The sequence below is a fragment of the Mytilus edulis genome, chromosome 3 (genome assembly GCF_963676685.1).
Source record: "Mytilus edulis chromosome 3, xbMytEdul2.2, whole genome shotgun sequence".
In the NCBI taxonomy this organism is placed as follows: domain Eukaryota; kingdom Metazoa; phylum Mollusca; class Bivalvia; order Mytilida; family Mytilidae; genus Mytilus; species Mytilus edulis.
In genome coordinates, this window is record NC_092346.1 from 65,535,150 (window position 1) to 65,557,417 (window position 22,268).

At 34.1% G+C, this 22,268-nt stretch overlaps 1 protein-coding gene across 1 annotated transcript; it reads left to right on the top strand.

The window, feature by feature from the left end:
* The first annotated feature begins 3,568 nt into the window (after positions 1–3,568).
* Positions 3,569–9,832, top strand: LOC139517146 (dynein light chain roadblock-type 2-like). Its single transcript, XM_071307852.1, has 4 exons — positions 3,569–3,744; positions 4,919–4,997; positions 6,873–7,040; positions 9,602–9,832. The coding sequence occupies exons 1-4, from the start codon at positions 3,742–3,744 to the stop codon at positions 9,640–9,642; spliced, it is 291 nt and encodes a 96-aa protein (XP_071163953.1). The 5' UTR covers positions 3,569–3,741; the 3' UTR covers positions 9,643–9,832.
* Positions 9,833–22,268: the final 12,436 nt, after the last annotated feature.

The following is a 22,268-nucleotide window of genomic DNA, read 5'->3' on the forward strand; positions in this document are numbered from 1 at the left end:
CAATTCATATCTATATTTACGTGGGAGATCGACAATTTTTAAAAAACTTTGTAGTACATCCCCTACTGGATTTGCTAAAACTTGCTTATCATAGACTGAGTTCTATGCAAACCATTTATTCATAGGAATTATAAGATAAATTTGATAACAATTACACCGTAAAAATCGAGCTTAGAAATTAAACATATTGATTACATGATTGTTTAGGCTTTACGGCATAGTAAGGGTTAATTTCTACAACGCGTTTCCCAGTATGCATATATAATGTAACTTGGCTGATGATATCTTGAAATTTTAACGCTTTTAGAATGAAAATGTTTATGAGTAAAACACTCTTTTCTAAGCTAAAAACGATTCTAAACACAATCCTACATTGTACTGAAACACCTTTATACCAAAATGTCACAGTAAAAAGGTGCAATATTATGTTTAGGATCTAAACACCATTTGACAGTGTGTTTTTTAACAGCAAACGTAGACATTAGAAATAGTCATGAGTAATGGAGATACAATTTTTCTCGAAACTTACTAAGTTAGACGAATAAGACATTACAATCCAAATGGAGTGTGGAGATGGAACAGTGTAGCTCTGCAGGGGCGGATCCAGCCATTTAAAAAAGGGGGGTCCCAACCCAGAGTAACTGAGGGGGTTCCAACTATATAATTATGCTCCCATTCAAATGAATTGATCGTCCAAAAAAGGAGGGGTTCCAACCCACGGACCCCCCCCCCCCCTGGATCCGCCAATGCTCTGACGAGAATTTGTAGAGTATAAAAATCTCGTACTATAGTTCTATGGAGATAGATGTACAGGAACCTGATGTTGGTTGTTGTTGTTTGTTGATGTGGTTCATAAGTGTATCTCGTTTTTTTGCTGCCCTTTATTGGTAATTTTAAGGAAATTTTGCATTTTTTGATTGTTATCTTGAATGTTGTTATAGATAGAGAGAAATTGTAAACAGAAATAAAGCCGTTTAGCAAAGTAAGATCTACAATTAAGTCAACATGACCAAAATGGTCGACTGACCCTATAAGGAGTCGTTGCCCTTTTAAGTCAATTTTTAACAATTTTTGTTATATTTTACAAGGCTTACCCTCTGAAACAACTTAGCCAAATTTAACCAAACTTAGCCACAATCATCACTAGGGTATCTAGTTTAAAAATGTGTCCGACGACCCTGTCTGCGCCAACCAACTTGGCAGACATAGCTTTAAATAGAATATAGGGGTAAAATCCAGTTTTTGGCTTATATATCTGAAACTAAAGCAAAAGAATAACGATTCATTTAATTTATGCATCAATTGTAAATAAAAATATCGGTGAGCGACACAGGTTCATTGGAGCCTCTGGTTTTTATATAGACTAATATACCGTTCATTGGCTTTCCTGTTTGAATGATTTTACATTACGGTAATTTTTGGGTTCCTTTGTAGCTTGCGGTTCGGTTTGAACCAAAGCTCCGTGCTGGAGACTTTTAGCTACAATAATTTACTTTTACAAATTATGTCTTGGACGGAGAGTTGTCTGATTGGCACTGATACCATATCTGCTTGTATCTAAAGACAATTCAAATACATTTTGATCTCAAATATATAATAACTATCTCAATTTCTATCAATGTGAGTTCAAATCCCGCTCGTACGGATGCACTCGACTCCAATCTTAATAGACTAGGATTGTTAGTTTTCCTATCGAATGTCGGTGGTTTTATCCGGGCACTCCGGCTTCCTCCACCAATAAAAACTGGCCGCCAAGAAATAGCCCCAAAGCGGAGCTTAGAAGTGAAGTTAAAACACCAAAATCAAATCAAATCCTGAAGAAAAAAAAATAAGAGGTAAAATTATGATTGCATCTTAAATTTGATAAATTTAAACATTAGATACAATTTAAAGTAAATCACATGCATAGCTTCATAAATATTGCATGAGAGTAAACAAAATGGTTTTTTTTTAACTTGGCTGCCGCTTACATGGGACTTTCTATACCGTAACGGGAATTGTCTTCATTGATTTTAATTAATTTTAGTAAAGACTGTAATGTTCTATTTTTCCAGCGCCGGCAAAATTTCACTATATAAACAGTGCCGGTTAAATAGCCTTTTCTATAGAAATAGGCTAGTTTTCTAGGTTGAATTCAGATAAATTAATCAGAGCCGTCAAAATAGCTACTGCACTTTAAAAATATATACGACGGCCCAAAAAAAAAATTGAGAACATGCCACATTTGAACGAAGTATATTTTTTTTTGTTAAGGCTCATACTGAAATATCATCTGTATCAGTGTATCTGTATGAATACGTTGAAGATACCAATACTGATTTTTATACAAAGGTAGAGAAAGAGAGAGCCCCGTCTACAGTGCGCGAGAGCAGTTGAAGCTCTCGATACTCGGTGCGCGCAGTAGTGTCTTCGAGGTGGTTCCACTTGATCCCTTTTTTTTATTACGAAGAATGAGTTTGAATATTGCGGTGTTTTGCTAGATTGTATTTCAAAACACTTTGTATTGTTCTTTTTTGATTTACCACAATTAATTTTGTCTGGTTGTTATCAAATTTCTGTCTGTAATTGTTCCCTTTGGACGTACTATTTTTAAAATATTCATCTGTCTGGTTCTGTAGCAGTGACTCGTTGTTTTTCTGTTTGAATTGTTTTACACCAGTCATTTTTGGGTCCTTTATATCTTGCTGTTCGGTATGATCCAAGGCTCCGTGTTGAAGGCCGTACTTTGACCTACAATTGTCAACTTTTTACACATTGGGACATAGATGGAGACCTGTAATATTTACGCTTACAAATTGTGAGTTACAAAATGTAGATGGAGAGTTGTCTCATTGGCAATCATAACACATCTTATTTCTATATAGCACACTATGAGCAAAGAGATGCTGCTCTTTTCATTTAATCAGTTAAATAGCTATAGAAGATTTATGTGTTTTAAATAATAATTAGAAGAATACTTTTAACCTGAGAACAGTTTAGTTGAGCCCAGGTGGTCGTGTGGTCTAGCGGGACGGCTGCAGTGCAGGCGATTTGGTGTCACGATATCACAGTAGCATGGGTTCGAATACCGGCGAGGGAAGAACCAAAAATTTGCGAAAGCAAATTTACAGATCGAACATTGTTGGGTTGATGTTTAGACGAGTTATATATATATATATATATAATATGTTCCTGTCTTAACCAAAAAAAAATGATATCGGGAGTATAACAACACTATGATATGTCTTTCAGCTGCGACTACTATACATAATTAGGCTAAGCTCTCATGTATCGTTTTGAATCCTCGGGTTAATAGAAAAAGCATACCATACATCGCATCACATCTCCTTTTCCCTTTACTTGAAATCTATCACTGTTCATCTTATTTAGTTCTAGACTAATCTTGATGATTTGAATGAAGATTATAGTAAACATTAGCATATTATTATTATTATTTTTAAATTCATTGAAAGAGGTTCACTGTACACATATATAATAAATATATTTGATGTCAGACCTTTAAACTACTTAAAATTTCTCCGTCATACTTGTATTATGTGTAAATTGTTGGAGCGTATATTTACAAACACTTTTAAAAATCAATAAACTTGCAATTTTACTACAAAAATTGACATTTTAATTACTTTAAAATGATGATTTAAATCGGAAACCAACAACTACGCATGACGATAAACATATTTTTGTACCTAGCAACAGAGGAAGTCCACTAGAAACCCAATTTTCTACAATAATTCAACAAGAATGGTAAGTTTTGAAATGTCTTACACTTTCACACGTTCATCATGGTCATCAAAATAAACAAATGGAAATCATGGTACAGATGTATAAAGTTCATTCTTAATACTTTCGATCAAACGCTTTGTTTTTAAAGGAACATTCAGTCATCGTTATTTGATTTATATATATATATATATATATATAAATATTTATTATACAATCTGTACTGCATATGAGTACGGAGTATCATAAGTAGGGCATAACTCTTGTACATGACAGACTGAGTTGCCTGCCTCTACAAGGGCAACATTTTGTATCTTGCTATCACGAGCAATGACTTGAAAGATATAGGAAGATGTGGCGTGAGTGCCAATGAGACAACTCTCCATTCAAATAACAATTTTTAAAAGTAAACCATTATAGGTCAATGTACGGCCTTCAACATATTAACACATTTTTTTTTAAATTTTGAAATACAGTAGAACCAAAAAAAAAAACAAAAGATAGATTTCTGTGTTTCCAAATGTATATAGTCTATAAGATATAAATCAAAAGCAGACATATATGTAAAATGTTAGAAATATAGATTCGAAAAAATGCAAACTGTGATTGTCAGAATACAAATTCTTTATGTGATTTGCATCTTTAACGTAACTAAAAATGTTCATTATTTGTTATAATGATGTCTGTTTGAAACAATTCTTGTTTTCTACTTATTATTTCAGTAAATTTCGGAGTTAAATCACAAACTTTTCAGATGCCAATGCTTCCTACTTGTACAACAATGGTCATGTTGTAAGAAATTTTAGCTACATTGTTCGTCTATAATATATACTAGATATTTGCGTTGGACTAATATGCAAACAACAATCGATCGTTTAAGTAACAATGCAGAGACTAAACAGTTGTATAGACTTTTTGTTGGTACACTGACCAGCTGACACCAGTCTATTGATTACATCACTGACCTTGAATCATTTAATCAAAATAGTTATTTTTTTGAAAAGTACGATACGTGATCGGTATGCAGATGCAAGATGATGTATAATACCCCCGTTTCCAATACATGTATGTTTTGGGTATGTGTGACAGTGTCTTTGTGATGCTGTCTAATTAAGATACACCCTACAATTATTTCAATGTTGTACACAATTAATTTATAAGTACACTTTAGCAAAATCAAATATACTTTTTTTCACAGTCTCATGAAGTAGAAGAAACCCTGAAGAGAATACAAACCCACCCAGGAGTGGTCGGAACTATTGTTGTTAATAATGAAGGTATGCACAAGAAAGGACAATACCACTATAAGAACCATTTTCATAACTGCGTGGACAAGATCATTTCTGCTCTTTGGTCAGGTTGTTGTATCTTTGACACATTCTCCATTTCAATTCTCTATTCTTAGGTAGTGACATTTGATTTAATTATTATTATTTTTATCTGCCTTTTTGTTTTAAAGACTCCGTATTTTTAAAACATGTGGAAACACCCAGATCTCGTGGGCGATATCTTTTTGCGCCAAAAAGTAACTCATTTGCGCCACAACTTAATTGCGCCAATACTTCTTTTGCGCCACATAATTTTCAAAACTATAGGTATCATTTGCGCCAATGAAATAATCATCTAATTGCGCCAATTTTATTTATTTTTATTTATATATAACAACTAAATGATTGACTTCCATCCTCCTATTTTTAGGCTTGGGTCCGGCAGTGAATGAATGAATGATCTTTATTCTCATAAACCAAATACATAGTTACAGAGAAGATATTACAATAATATATATGACATATATAAGACATAGCATGTGTGAAATACAAAATTAATATGATAAATATTTACACAAATGATAAATAAACATATATAGTTGTATTAACCAGGAGGATAGACTTTCACAGAAATAGATTTAATAAATCTACAAAGTTTCTCAAGTTCAACAATATTTTGGGTTGAACATACTTGTTTGAATTTGATAACATTTATATTTTTATTACAATAATGAGGTAAGTATTTTCATCTTTCATCTTTGAAATATTTACAAGACATGATATAATGGTATTCATCACCAATGTCAGCTGAGCCACAAAGGTGACACAATCTTTCAGATCTTGGTATGTTGCGCCACCTTCCCGTCTCGATGGGCAAACGGTTATTCCCACATCTAAATTTACATAAGGTTATTAATAAATTAAATGGTAGTACTGATAAATAGTGTTCAAATTTAAAAACATTTTTGTACAATCTATAACACAGCCCCTTGGGCGAAGTGTTCATTTCTGTTGACCATTCTTGAATGAACTGATCTCTTAATCTTTGCTGAACACTCAATACAACCCAACGTTTCTCAAATAAGTTGTGACTTTGCCATATATTTGACATTCCACAGTCATCTGTCATCAGCAGTTTACCGACTGGCGGAGTTAAAGTCATTTTAATAACGAAATGTATGCTGAATTAAAACGTTCACCCGTATATATACAGTTAAAACCATATAAAATGTCTCTGTTCATCATTGAATTAAAGGCTGGTATTTGTAGTTGAGAATAGACACATATTCCTTTCTGCTTACTTCTCTACTCATTAGTTCTTTACAAATGCCTGACGGAATTTGTGTTCTTCAACAATGATGACCGGTTTTCCTCTATCAGACTCTAGTTTTTGAATGGTATATCAGACATCTTGACTCGTGAAAAAATATTCTTTTACTAAACAATTTATTTTTTGGTGAGTTTTCTTAAATTTGATAAGTGTTCAGTTAAATCTTAAGTGGAAAGGTTAATTATAATACATGTATGATATTGGTAAAACATGTACATGTATGATATAGGTAAAAAATATTTACAGGTAAATCTGGCGCAATTTCATTTCATTTATTGGCGCAATTAATACCATCAAAATAAAAGACAGTGGCGCAATTAATACCTTTTCAAAACTGCAATTGGCGCAAATTGATTCTGCCCGATCTCGTTTTAGGTATTCATAAAATTTTAAACATAATAGAATTTTAACCACAGAAAAAAGACACATACGTTGATAATTCAAACAGAAACAACTGGCTGTTTAGAGTCAGGAGATGTTTATAAGAAGAGCATATACCTTTGATATGTCTTATATTCAGTATATTATTTATAATTATGTTTAATTTCTTAAAGGTATTCCTATTAGAACAACATTGGATAACCCAACAACAGTCCAATATGCCGGATTAATACAGTCTTTGACAGCCAAAGCTAGAAGTGCAATTCGGGATATTGACCCACAAAATGACTTAACATTCTTAAGGATCAGGTCTAAAAAGCATGAAATAATGGTAGCCCCAGGTATGTTAATAGTAATAATAATTTTGTTATTTTCATTCTGACAGTTTAAAGTTAAAATTTTGCTCTTTTGAATTTTTACAATCAAGTTCTATTGATTTTAAGTTGCATGAATTATATTTATTCATGAGTATTTTAACAACATCTGTATATATTATCACTAAACTTATTTGTTAAAATGTTTATATATTACAATACGAAGACGTAATAGAAAGGATAAAAATGCATCACAAATAAGGAGATGTAGTATGAATGCGAATGAGATAACTGTCCACCAAAGTTGAAATCACGTGGACGTATGCAATTATAGGGGTATATAGTCAAAGTTTATTTGTATCCTGGTTCTTGTCCGCTCATCCGATCGCATGCCGGCTGCATCGATAAGAAAAAAATATGACTACATGCATTGGCTACCTATGAAATACAAACCATGATTGGAGTCATGTCCATCAAGACAAAAGGGGTGATAAAAAACAAATGGAAGTATATATAAGTCCGGGCTATTATATAAATTACATATAGCTGAGAAGGTAATAGAGCAGATTGTTACCCCGAGAAAACATGGTCAACCGCGGCGAAGCCAAGGTTGACAATGCTTTTTCGAGGGGTACCAATGTGCTCTATCAACCTCTCAGCTATGTGTTATTTAATTTATTATACTGAATGTGCTATCATTATTGTATTTTACAGATTAATCTTATTTTAAAAGTATTTTCTATTACGTCAGGTATATAATAACGTTACGGGTATTAGAAAAACAACAAATTTAAAGTTTAGCAAGATGTTTTATTTTTTTTAATTTGACAGTCAAATAATAAAATCTGAGCCAAAAGGTAGAATTTAAGCATTGCATTTGATTACTTGATGTAAATTCAATTCATTGTCCTTGAAATTAACAATTTTTGATTGGTCTGGACGAGAGGGTAACATTCAAAAAAATTGTCACCCTCTCAGCCATGTGATAGAGTAAATTAACACCATCGTGTTAGCCAATCAAAGTATGGCATTTAAACGTGAAGTAAAATAATTGATATTATCACATTGCATCACAGGTTAACGATACGTTACTGACTATGAATGCTGACAAAGATCATGCTGTTTCACATTTACGACTTAAAAATCCTAAATCTACCTTTTTTGATGATAAAAAAAATAATCTTAAGCTTGTTTCTTAAATAATAAAATGATAGAGTTCAGGATTGCTCTAATGTATCAGTCTACAGTGATCTACAGTATATTTATTAAGCACTTAGTTAGTTTTGTGAGACTCTCTTTGCTTGTTATAAACGCATGTCTTTTTGGTGCAGAAAATACATCTTACATGATTGAAAAACAGAATCCAGGTTAATAGACTATCAAAGTAAGATACGTGTGGAGAGTGCAGTGCTGTGTATATACCTTAACTATTGCTAAAATTGTTTTTGGTCATCTCAAATCTGCAGGGGACAGTTTTTTTTTAAAGTTTTCTAGGCGATAACAAGCTTTCAACACAAATTAAACCTATTTTGTCGACTTCTCAAGTTACATTGACACCAACATTTGATTACAAAAAATGTTGGCTTTTTATAAGTTAACATAGTCTTATTGTTTCTCACTGTGCATAATGAGGCCAGTTTACTGTTTTTACAAAGAATCTTACGATTAAATGTGATTATATTACTAAAATTAAAACTACTGAAATGTGAATGACTTGCTAATATTTTTACTTTTATGAATTTTTATGAAAAGAGACGCAGGATTTTTATTGATCAAACACAATTTAAGTTTCAGTGCTATTGTGTGGTGCGTTTGGTAAACAGTTAGAGCTATATATATGTATTACATAAACATGCTAGTTTAATATAAAAGTTGAAATACCATTGGGTTTAAGTGTTATTTCTTAGCTTGTTGCTTTGTATGACAAGAAACAATAAAATTTACGCAATACAATATGAAAAATATGTCGACATTTTAACTTGGAAAAAAAGTCAAGAGACAAAAGGCTTTATTACAAATATTATTGAATATTTAGGCTCTTAAAACAATTGGAAACGTGTGCTGTGAATTACCTTTTGACTGCGAAGCATATTTGAATTATTATCATGTAATGTTTGGTATGAAAATGTTTGGAAAAGTAAATATTAGTGACAGCTTTACAAGGCACTCATTTATCAGAACCAACGTTACAATTTTTTGTTTTATGCAAATTGTGTGGTTAACTTTAACAAATGTGTTAACATATAATACTTACACACACGAGTTATCATTTAATTTGTTTCTTTTACAAATAGAATAATTAGTATAAGATAAGATTTTTTGTTTGATGCAAACATTAAACAAAATGTTATAGTATTTCTCGTCTAAAAGGTATTATCAATTGTAACTTGAGACGGAAAGCAAAAACCATTGAGCATATTTAGATGACATATAAAAAGAAGATGTGTTATGACTGCCAATGAAACAACTCCCCAAAAGAGACCAAATGACACGTAAAATATGCTTAAGTCATCAGATGGTACAAATAGAAATAAATCTAACAAAAACTCAGAGTGGACGTGTACATTTTTATCATTTTTTCTTTGCAGAAAAGGAGTACTTATTGATTTGTATCCAGTCTCCTCATTAATGACTTGATCTTCAGTGGATAATACCTTTTAGATGTCAAAGTAACATGTACATATAAACAGTGCAATAGTCATTAGTTATATCTAACACGAAGATATACAGGACGTAGCCGAGCTTTATTACATTCGGACATAATATATTATTACAGAAGTTAGAATTTTTTATACTACATTAAAATTACTAATAAATGATATAGTGTTTTTGTTGAACACAAAACACACGAACACCTTGCAAAAACCGGTTGAATAGTAATAATGATAAAAAATATTTTTGTAATGCCTGCAGATTTGTTACATTGGTGTATATTTATGATTTACAGTAGGGTTTTTGTTGTAATGCCTGAAGATTTGGTAAATTTTGTATGTTGAAGACTTACAGTTGTCGTTTGGTGCTGTGTTGCATTTTTGTTTTTTTGTTAATTTTTTTTGGCACATAAATTAGGCCGTTAGTTTTCTCGTTTGAACATTTGTCATTTTGGGGCCATTTATAGCTGACTATGTGGTATGGGCTTTGCTCATTTTTTGTTGAAGGCCGTACGGTGGCCTATTGTTGGTAATTTCTGTGTCAATTGGTTCCTTGTGTAAAGTTGAGTATTAACAATTACCACACTTCTTCTTTTTTAAATTTACAGGAGGGGTTTCGTTGTAATTACTGAAGATTTAGTACATTGGTGTATATTGATGACTTACAGTAGGGTTTTCATTGAAATGCCTCTAGATTTGGTACATTGGTGTTTACTTATGACTTACAGTAGGGGTTTCGTTGTAATAACTGCAATTTTTGTACATTGGTGACTTAACCGAGGAGAGGGGGGGGGGGGGGGTCTTGTTCCGATTGACCGACTTGCTGTGGTAAGACTGCAGGCCGGCGCATTTGTATCATTCACGTCCGGCTGTCAAAAATGATAAAAACTTTTTTCGATAAAGGTATGTATAAAAGGCACGAGATGACAATCTGTTCAACAATACTTGATGCAAAGAAAACTCCAACTGCCTTATTTATACTAAAAATATAATTATTACAGTCGTACAACTGTAGAACTGTAATGACAGATGGCAGTTTACATTTTTTTTATTGTTGTATTTTCTTTTTTGTATGGTCTGTTTGTTTATAGAAGAGGAACGAAACATACAAGAAGGACAGTCAAACTAATAAATCAAAAATAAACTGACAACGCCGTGGCTAAAAATGAAAAAGACAAACAGACAAACATAGTACACATGACACAACATAGAAAACTAAAAAATAAGCAACACGAACCCCACAAAAATCTAGGGGTCATCTCAGGTGCTCCGGAAGGGTAAACAGATCCTGCTCCACACGTGGCACTCGTCGTGTTGCTCATGTTATAACAAATCTGGTAAATAGTCTTATTCGGTAAGTCACATTCATGAAAGGGAAGGAGATTGTAGTTACGACGTAAGGAACAAATCCGATATAGAGATACGTTTTCGCAGCTAGTTTGTTTACTGATCGATATCTTTTAAAAAAGCGAGGGATGAGTTCAAAGAAAACTACGTTTACTCTGCTGTATCATATATGTCTAAGTGACCGTCCGAGTTAAACAGAAAACTTCGTCAGTGGTTGCGTTTTGTTATATGTATATATTAACGTTTTTGCGATCTGGATAATTCGATTATTAATGGGTTCTATGCAATTTATTCAAAACTTGTTTTAGACTCTTTACATTATATACACAAGTGCCTATTATTGAAGACTGTATGTTGATTTTTGGATCTCATTTGGTTGTGCGTGTTGCCTAATTGACGCTTTTATTAACTTTGATATAACATAAACGATTATTTTTTTGTGAAAAATGTACAACTCTTCCATTCACCTTTTTCATTATGTTATATCGAAATGAAATACATATCATGTTCAAATAAAATGCCTTAAATACAGTGTTTCCACTGCTCAGCTGGTTCCATCATCAGGTGGATCCCCTCTCCTCGACTGTTTCGGCGCTGTCCACGACAATCTCCAGGGGGTTCGCCGACTGAGTTAATCAGACTCAGCCAGGCACCAGCTGGATCTTCCACTGCTCTTCTCTCTTTCTCCATACCAAACCAGAAGCTTCCTCTGCTTGTTTCCCAACTTTTCCAACCAAGCTTCTTCACTGGTCCAGTTAGTCCTAGGAAACAAAGCGTCTACAGCCTACCTCTACTGGAAAATACCATGTCCTCCAATTCTTCTCTTGGATGTCTGTTACCAATTCTTGGTACTTGGCAAGCTTTCTCTCATGGGCTTCTGCCAGTCATGTTTCCCATTGCACTGTCTGCTCTACAAGAATGACCTGTTTGCTGATTCTGGAACACAGCACAATGTCTGGTCGGAGGTTTGTTGTTATAATCTCTCTTGGGAAGGTGGTCTTTCCCCCAACGTCGGCTTGCATCTCCCTGTCATTTGCTGGTGCTAGAATATCACTGGCTTTGCTATTCCTCCTCCTTTGAAGTAGTTGATGAACTTTGGTTCCTTCTCAATCTTAGTCTTCTTCCTTCTCTGTGTGCCCAAGACTGCTGCTATTTCTCGAAGTACTTGGTCATTGCGCCATGTGTATCTATCATCATTCAGAGCTGTCCTGCAAGACGACAAAACATGTTCTAGTTTTCTGGCTAACCGCACAACTTACAACTAGGGTCTTCAATAAGTTTCCACATTGTAAGGTTTCTGGGTGTTGGTAGTACGTCGTATACTGATCTTAGTCAGAAGCTTATCTTCTGGCTGTCCATTCTCCACATCTCATGCCAACTTATCTTTCTTGGTCTTGCCATTTCCTATTTATATATATTGCCCTTGTTGTTTCATACTGACGGCTCTTACTTGTCGATTATTTTCTTCTCCTTGACGAAATTCTTGCTGAACAAGTTCTATGTCTTGTATCTGCTGAATGCTATAATGGTTGCTGAATTTTGTTAAAATCAAGTCTCCCTGATGTTACCACTCCCACTATTCTCTATGTCTTTATCGGCTCTCTGCATCTTCGACAGCGCTCTTGGCCACCCATTTCCTTCCTGTCCTGACATCAACATTTTCCTCTTTCACTTTGTCATCTTTACTGTCTCCTAGCACCATAACTTGATGATTTTGGTGACTTTAAATTCCTCTGTAATAGAAGACAGAGGCAGTTGAAGTTTTGACTGGTGCTGTACAAGCCAATGCTGCCCAAACTCTCTGGAACTCCAAGCGATTTACGTTATTGTCTGTTGAACACCCTCTCTAAACTTCGTACATCAACAGAGGCCATGTTATTCTTGGTTACATTCCATGCTGGTAGCACCACGCCTGGTACTTCCCAGGTAAAAAAGACTTGTCAATAATATCCATCCACTTTCCTACCTGTGATACCATCTCATCTACGCTTTCTCTGTCGTTCAAGGAGTCTTTAAACCATTTGCCCAAGCATTATTGTTGGAATAGTGTCTCCTCCAATTCTGATCTTTCTGTCCTGCACCTTTTCTTTCTTTAATATTAGACTCCTTGACTTTGATGGCTTGAACTTCATACGTGCCAAGTCTATAAGCTCACCTAGATCTTCCAAAACTGACTTTGCTGTTATTGTCATGTCCTCCACGAATGCTCTTATTGGTGACTGACTGACCCCAGATGACATTACAGGTTCTCTGCTCGTCTTTTCTGCTGATTTTACTAGCATATTTATTGCTGCTGAGAATAAAACTACTGATATGGCACATCCCGTAACGATTCCCACTTCTAGCCTTTACCACGCTGTTGTGTAGTCTGCAACTGGAAACCTCACTATAAAGTTGTTAAAATAGTGCTGCATTTCTCTACATGTAATCTTGCCAGGTATGTGGTATTTCTCCAAGATGAAGTCTACTAGCTTGTGTGGTATACTTCCGTAAGCGTTTTCCAGGTCTAACCACAGGACAGTCAAATCGCCTTTGTTCTCTTTGGCTTCCTGGATAATCTTTGTTAAAACGCTTTTATGTTCAAGGCACCCTGGTACTCCTGGTACTTCTCCTTTCTGATCTAAGGTGTCGATGTAGTTGTTCTCAAGCATATATGTTGTACTCCGCTTCGCCAAGATTGCAAGACAAACCTTTACCTCTACGTTGAGAAGTGATATGGTCCTAAACTGTTTAGAATCTTCCTCCTGTGGAATAAAACAACCATCTGATTTTAACCATTCATCTGGTAACCGATATCTTCTCCATATAACTTTGATAAGTCTCCATAGTTGTTTTGCGAGGTTTGGACAGTTCTTATAAACTCTGTATGGAATACCGTTTGGTCCAGGTGCTGATGCTGCTCTCGCCTTCTTTAAAGTTGAAATCACTTCCTGAAGTTTGGGTTGTGACAAACTCTACTGTTGGCTCATCTGGACTTGTTGGTCTCCAAGCTCTTGTTCTCTGTCTGGATCACTATGAGTATCTCTCAAATATTGTTCAACCTCTTCTTTTGGGCAATCTAACCGGCCTGATCTATAGCCAACTTTCCATTTTTGTGTAGCAACATCATTTCGGCACCAACATATGGAGTATATGTGTCTCAAATGTTACGTTACTCTAGAGCTAGCTCAAAGTACGCTGATTTTGTTGAACGAGGAATATTGCTTTCTCAAAAGTTGCTAAGACAGGGCTATGAATCAATCAAATTAAGGTCATCGCTCAAGAAATTTTACGGTCGCCATCATGAGTTGATTGGCCATTATGACAAAAGTGTGTCAGAAATCATATCTGATATTCTTCCTTAGTCATGATAACCTCCCATTATTACCGGAGTGAACAAAGAAATAACACGACCGTATACGGTGCAGGAAATGCTTACCCTTCCGGAGCACCTGATTTCACTCTCGGTGTTTAGTGGAATTTGTGTTGTTTCTTAATTATTATTTAGAACTGTTGATGTAAAATTCCTTTGGTTTTTGTGAGTCTTTGCTTACTCCTTGGTTTTGATTGTTATTGTCTTCTATCTCCTAGAAGTTTCTTTACAAAGCCAAATGGATTAGCTGAAAATTGTGATCTCTTTCTTGCTCTTTCCCTTCGGTTCTTTCTTATGTTCACTGCTTTCCTCATTGTTTGTATTCTTTCCCTGTTGACATCTCTTAGCTCTTTTAATGCCCTTTGTTCGTATAACTCTGCTGTCTTGAAGCACTTTGTTAAGTTGCGTTGTTCTCTCCTCAGTTTGGCAATTTCACTTACACTTCTGTTTTCTTTCATGACCTGACCTTTACGTTTTTTTCTGTTCTTCCATCCAAACATGTCTTTTCTAATTGCATAGATAATGGTACTCATTGCTTTGATCTGTCTGTCTACATCTCCTGCCAATGCCCATTGTAAACTTTGGATGCATCTTTATCAAACTGTATCCACTCTTTCTTTGAAGCTGCTGTTGGCCACGTAATTCGTGGTGTTGGTGGGTCTCCTTCTTTCCTTGGATGTGTCTCTCTATCCTGTGGACTGTTTAGATTTATTCCTAACTGATCATGAGCTTCGTTTTCTTCCCTGAATTCCTCCTCTTGTACATGGAGGTGTTTGACACTGTGGTGTGTTTCCTGGTTCATCGCCTCCTCCGTTTCATCAGGTTGCCCTTTGCGTCGTTCAAGAATTGGTGTCACTGAACAGCCCATCTTTGTGCGATGAATCGTAAGTCCTTTTTTATTCTTACATATCTTCCCACAACTACAAACTCTAGCTGTGTCCATTTCCTGTCTCGTTGTCCGTGTTTCAGTTCCGGTTGTTTCCGTTCTTCCTCGTGTGGATCGATCACCCCCGCTCTCGCACGACCATGGGGGTGTCATATAATATATCTTTCCATAGTAATGCCATATGCTCTCCATTGTAGGAGTTATACTCAGGTCTGCCTAACCATTGTTTGCCTTGTACCGGTCTTCCGCGGTTGACAACAGTCGTTCCTAATTGTCACTGGAGTTTTCAAAAAAAATGATTATGAGGTATGACTGCAAACAAAACAAATCTCCACCAGAAACCAATGACCTAGAACTTAGTCAGCTTTCAACGATTAGCAAACCCCTACCGCTAAGCTAGCTATAACAGGCGTCAACATGAGAAATGTAAAACAATTTAAACAAGAAAGCTAACGGCCAGATTTATGCACAAAACTATTAAAAAAAGTAAACAAAAATTATTAACAGTAGCAGCAACAAATGACATCTTCTTAATTACCAGACTTGGGAAATACACATTTAGAATATGGCGGGTTACAACATGTTCGCGGTTGTTCAACCCTCCACTTACCTGGGACAGTGGTGCAAAGCTGTAAATATATTTCATAATGTGTAACTGTATGACATGTCAACATATGCTCGATTTACACGAAACTCGCTTCAACTTGATTGTCATTCATCTTGTTACAATACTGCAAGTATATTTTAAGAACATTGTATTGAAGGCAACTTTTCATTAAATTTAATATTATTTCAGCTACTTTGCCTAGGATCACCATTTCTTATTACTTTCCTTTATTCCAACTCCATGCTTGCGCAGATCTATCGCTAAATAGTATTAAGATAATAAAAGACCGTAAATGTCAATAATTATAAGCGACACAAACTTAATTCACTGGGCAAGGAGGGCATATTTAAAAAAATATATGGGTAAATAAATATTACAAATGATCACCTTTGCACAAATAGTTATAACTATGGCAATTACAAAAAAATTCTTCCAATTTCCGCGGAAAGCTTATATTGATAGGACATTGATCTAAAATTACAGATACATAAAATATTTTATTTTCAGTCCGAACAAAGAGTTAAGACCCCAGACCCATCACCTGCTCTACCCCAGGTCAGAACATCCTTTCAGGAGCAGAAACGATACTGTTTTATTCGGAAGCAAGCCAGTAGGGTAAGACGGTTCGTAGTAGATAAGATTAATTCAATTACATGGACAATAGTTTCATGCAAAACAGTTTCATGCACATCCTGAATTTGCTTTGATAACTTATACAACTTATATATTTGTACATTTTCATATTTTTCACGTGGTTGTATATCAATCAAGGTATTGATTCACATTCGATTCAACTGACACATCAGAAGATTATTCCTTGGTATAAGTCAGGAATACTCGAAACGAACTAATATATATATATGGGATATCATGACAAGCGTACGGTGTTGTTATGGTTATCTATTGCACACTGAAGGTGATGTTCTCCCTACTGAATTATTGTATTGACATAGTGTATTCATGGGAATGTAAAGAACAAATACTGGTTACCACGACATTATAAGGCTTAGGCTAGCCCTAATTTCCCAGAACGTATATAATTATTTAGTGTAAATTATTTATAAAATCATAATTATAATAACTCCAGTAATTTTTTATATGAAATCAGAGTATTATGAATACATATAATTTATCCTTGATTTTATGTATAAACTAGGAACAAATGTGTTCATTATTTCATACATAAAGTTGAAGGATGTATTATTTTTTTTATAGATGATTGTTAACCTGGTTCATGTGAAACAACTATTTTCTTTTCCTCTGATTCAATTTCTTTGAAAACTCGCGATTAATTAAACCAGGTATAAAACAATTGTAAGAATAAAAGTAGGATACTCAAGATAAAGAAAAAAACTTGTTTCGGAATGCGAATTATCAATATCAGTTTGACTATTTTTCTGAAATAGCATACAAATCTTCAGCATGAATAATTCTTTCACCAAGGCACGAGGAAACAGTTCATTGGAGCATTGTGTGAATGTTATTGTTTTTTTCTTTCTAGAGATTTGACTGTTCATTTATGATATGAAGCAATATTTTTAAAATAAAATTATATATTTTCAAATGACAGATGATAGGAAAATTATAGACCCAGCATTTATGCAATTGAACATAGTGTTGGTATCATTTTACTTTATGTGAAACAAATTCATTATGGTTACAACACATAATTTGAAGAACAGGATGCAACCTGGTGCACCGTGAAAAGTCGTAAGGTTGTAAGTCAGTGGCGTAGATGGAATACGTTAACTTGACTTGTTACTATTTAAATCTTGTTTATGGTACATTTTTATAAACTTTATCATTTACATCAATCACTTTTTAACTTATTTTTTACATTTATATTTGAAATAGAAGAAGAATTGAGTTATACGTATATCTAATGATTATTTTTAAAGCTGATAGTTAACACTTTTAAATTTATTTCGAAAGGCTACCTCATTATACCTTCTCCTTTACTGTGTTATATGTATACCGTATTCATATTTCATATTTTTGTATTTTAGTACTTTGTTATTTTATGATTTGCATATCATCGTCTTGATGTGTTGCTTTAAATATAGATCATGTATGATAATATTTACATTTTATTTTCTTTTTAACAAATCACCAATACTTTAATGTTTATTTTTCCCAAAACTTCTTATCTTTTACAACAAAATGGAAGATATTCAAATGAAGGTTTTAACGTTTGTCATTCATATCAATCTCTTTTAAACTTTCTCTTTTCATTCATCTTTAGAAAAGAAGTAAACAATAGTGTGAAATATGAACACATAACGAGTGTGTGGAAAGTTGATAATTTATACTCTTAAATACACTTCATAATGCATCCTACTTTCAAATGTTGATTACATATTAATTTACATTTTTAAAATAGTTTCAATTTCAGTCCTTTTGTTCTTGGATACTTAGAATTTCATAGTTTGTAAGTGTTGCTATAAATAAAGATCCTGTATCTAACCATTTAAAACGCATTTCTGAGACGTCAATATTGTTCTGTATCTACAATATTATTCCGAAAGTTCTAATTATGTACATATCTGTCTGTGTTATATGTTTTTTTAAATGATTTTTCTAACTTGCTTCTTGAACTCTGACAATTTAAGAATATGTTCATTAATAAAGGCAACAGTAGTTTACCGCTGTTCGAAATTCATAAATCGATTGAGAAAAAAACCCAAGTCCGTGTTACAAACTAAAACTAAGGGAAACACATCAAATATAAGAGGATAACTACGACACAACAGAAACACAACATTAAAATGTAACACACACAGAAACGAACTATATATATAACAATGGCAATTTTCCTGACTTGGTACAGGACATTGTAAGAAAAAATGGTGGGTTGAACCTGGTTTTGTGGCATGCCAAACCACCCGCTTTTATGGCAATGTTAAATATAACATTATAATGACAACATTACATGACAGGACTACAATACAAATAAATGGGAGAACATATAGGATAGAGAAACACACGATATTAGCTTACAAAAAATACCAGGTTTAAATTCAATACGCCAGACGCGTTTTTCGTCCACACAAGACAACCAGTGACACTCAGATGAAAAAGTTCGAAAGCTAAAACAAGTACAAAGTTGAAGACTTTGCGGACCAAAAATTCCAAAAAGTTGTGCCTAATACGGCTAGGGTTTTCTGCCTGGGATAAGAACATCATTATTATTTAGAATAATTCATACTTTTGCAAACAGTAACATTTTATAAAATGACTATATAATAGATATACATGATAAAACCGAAGTGTTGACTTACTACATAATCCATTAAAGTGTATTTTTTTCCCGTAGACTGAATTGACATAATCGTTTCCCTATTTTACATGATGTGATTATATTTTGGTGACATTACACGTTTCTTCACAAATTTGATCTTAACCAATGCTTGGCTTGTTCTTAGGTCTCCAATGATTGACAATTAACTAAATATTGTCTTTCACAGGTTGTTCTTGACAGCATCAAAAAGATGTAATGTGAAAGGACAAAACAAAGAACGTATGAATTTCATGCAGATTCCTAGAAAAGAATCTTAAATTATATCTACAAACTATCCAAACCGTTCAAATTCAAACTGGTGGTTCTTCCAACAGACTATTGGAATCCCTATGGGTACCAACTGCGCTCCTATACTTGCAGATTTGGTTTTGTATTCATATGAAGCAGAATTTATCTAAGGGCTTGTACAGAAAAAAGAAAAGAAATTAGCCCAGTCTTTAATTTAACCTTTCGGTATATTGATGATGTACTGTCTCTTAATAATAATAGATTAAGTGATCACTTACATTTAATATATCCAAGTGAACCTGAAATTATAGATACCTCCAACACAGATAAATCTGCTTCATATTTAGACCTTTTTCTCGAAATGACTACTGATAGTAGGTTAAATACAAGAATTTATGACAAACGCGATGATTTTAATTTTCCTATAGTCAACTTTTCATTTCTGTGAAGCAACATCCCAGCGGCACCACTGATATGGAGTATATGTGTCTCAATTGATACATTACTCTAGAGCTAGCTCAAAGTACGTTGATTTTGTTGAACGAGACATACTGCTTTCTCAAAAGTTGCTAACACAGGGCTATGAATCAATTAAATTAAGGTCATCACTCAAGAAATTTTACGGTCGCCATCATGAGCTGAATGGCCATTATGACAAAAGTGTGTCAGAAATAATATCTAATATTCTTCCAATGTCATAATAACCGTCCATCCTCACCGAACTGAACTAACACGACGGGCGCCGTATACGGTGCAGGAAAAGCTTATTCTTCCGGAGCACCTGATTTCACTCCCGGTTTTTAGTGGAGTTCGTGTTGTTTATTATTTATTATTTATAACTGTTGATGTAAATGTCTTTTGGTTTTATGAGTCTTTGTTTAATCCTTGGTTTTGATTGTTATTGTCTTAATACACCATACGTGCGACTCGTCTACATATGACTCACCTGTGACCCTCAGATAAAACTTATGTAGACGAAACGCGCGTCTGGCGTATAAAATTATAATCCTGGAACTATTTACACCACTGGGTCGATGCCACTGCTGGTAGACGTTTCGTCCCCGAGGGTATCACCAGTCCAGTAGTCAGCACTTCGGTGTTGATATGAATGTCAATAATATGGTCATTTTTATAAATTTTCTGTTTACAAAACTTTGAATTTTTCGAAAAACTAAGGATTTTCTTACCCCAGGAGTAGATTACCTGAGCCGTATTTGGCACAACATTTTGGAATTTTGGGTCCTCAATGCTCTTCAACTTTGTATTTATTTGGCTTTTTGAACTATTTTGATCTGAGCGTCACTGATGAGTCTTATGTAGACGAAACGCGCGTCTGGCGTATAAAATTATAATCCTGGTACTTTTGATAACTATTCTTAAATGTACAGATATTGCTTTATCGACATCTGCAAACCGGTTCGAGATGCCGTATAGTGTTGTATTAAGTAGTAGTCACAACAGAACGTCGGATACTTCACTGGGATTATTATAATAAGTAAACAAAATGAATCAGAAATACCAAAGAGATAATCGGAACTCAAAAGTTGAAGACAAACTGACAACTCAATGCCAAAAAAAAAAAACTAAACAAAATACGACGACAAAACAAACATAAATAAATCATACCATAGAAAAAACTAGTCTGAATATCACGAACACAACCAAAACTATGGTTGATATCAAGTGTCATAACTTTGCTTTAGGATTTGTGGGTTTAGGGATTTTGTACCATGCATTATAACACCATATAGTCCTGCTTTACCACAAAATATCAACATGTGTCGCTGCTGTTGAGTGTGTAATGAAGTCAGTAAGTAGATAAATAAATCTTATTATGTAATTCAAAATCCAGGATGATGTTAAAGTTCAAATGTTCGAATTTCCCCAAACTGAAACAGTCTTTAAAGTTGAATTGTTCGAATGTTTAACAAATCGTCACACGGACATGTAATCGTATAACTGTTCAGTCCTGATGGAGTATTTTGTGATATTAAGTGCATTTGTTCCAGCCTAACCACTAGGGGGAGACTTGATGAAATCTCCTCTAAAAGTCACATATGGACCTTATATAGTTCAGAGGGTCAGCAATCAACTTTCAACAATAGCCCATTACTTTTGGTATTTCATAGAGAGGTATTAAATTATACATGTATTAGGTTGGGCAGATTAACGTCGGCAGAATACATGTACAATAAATGTATGTTAGTCTAGATGCATATACTTGTATCAATTATGATAAATTAGAATACACCTTGTTAAATATTGTTCTCTCCCCAATTTTGTAACATGAGAAGGTCGATACCCAGCAAAGCGTTTTGCTTCCATATTTTTACTAATACTGTGAATTTGTCTTCAGATTACCCACCTATTATCATTCACATTTCCTTATCCGTTCGCATTTTATAGAAATTGTTATGGATCCATTTAAATTGTTTGTTTTATCAATACGTTAATTCCTACGAAATTATTTTTGGTATGCATCGTTTTTGTCAAAATTTTTGTGTTGTTTTTATACTTCACAATGAGATTGTTTGCTAAATAATACCAGTGTTTGTGAGTTTTATTTTTCCTTTTAGTATATAATTTATTGATATTACCGTGCCGTGTTCTTCAATAAACAGATGTCGTTACATGATCGTTCAGCAAGGAATTCCTACGAAACCATACTAGAGCCGGCTTGCACTAAGATTAAAAAATATGATAATTTGTTCTGTGATTTTTTGTTTTAGGCGTAACAGCAAGACTGAGGTGACGAACAGCAATTTTTATGGGCTGTCCATTATTTATGGATCTGTAGAAATGTTTTGTTTTAGATTTCTACATCATATCCCTTCTATTATATTCAATTGATTTGAAACCATGTTTATTTGTCTTAACTATCAAGAC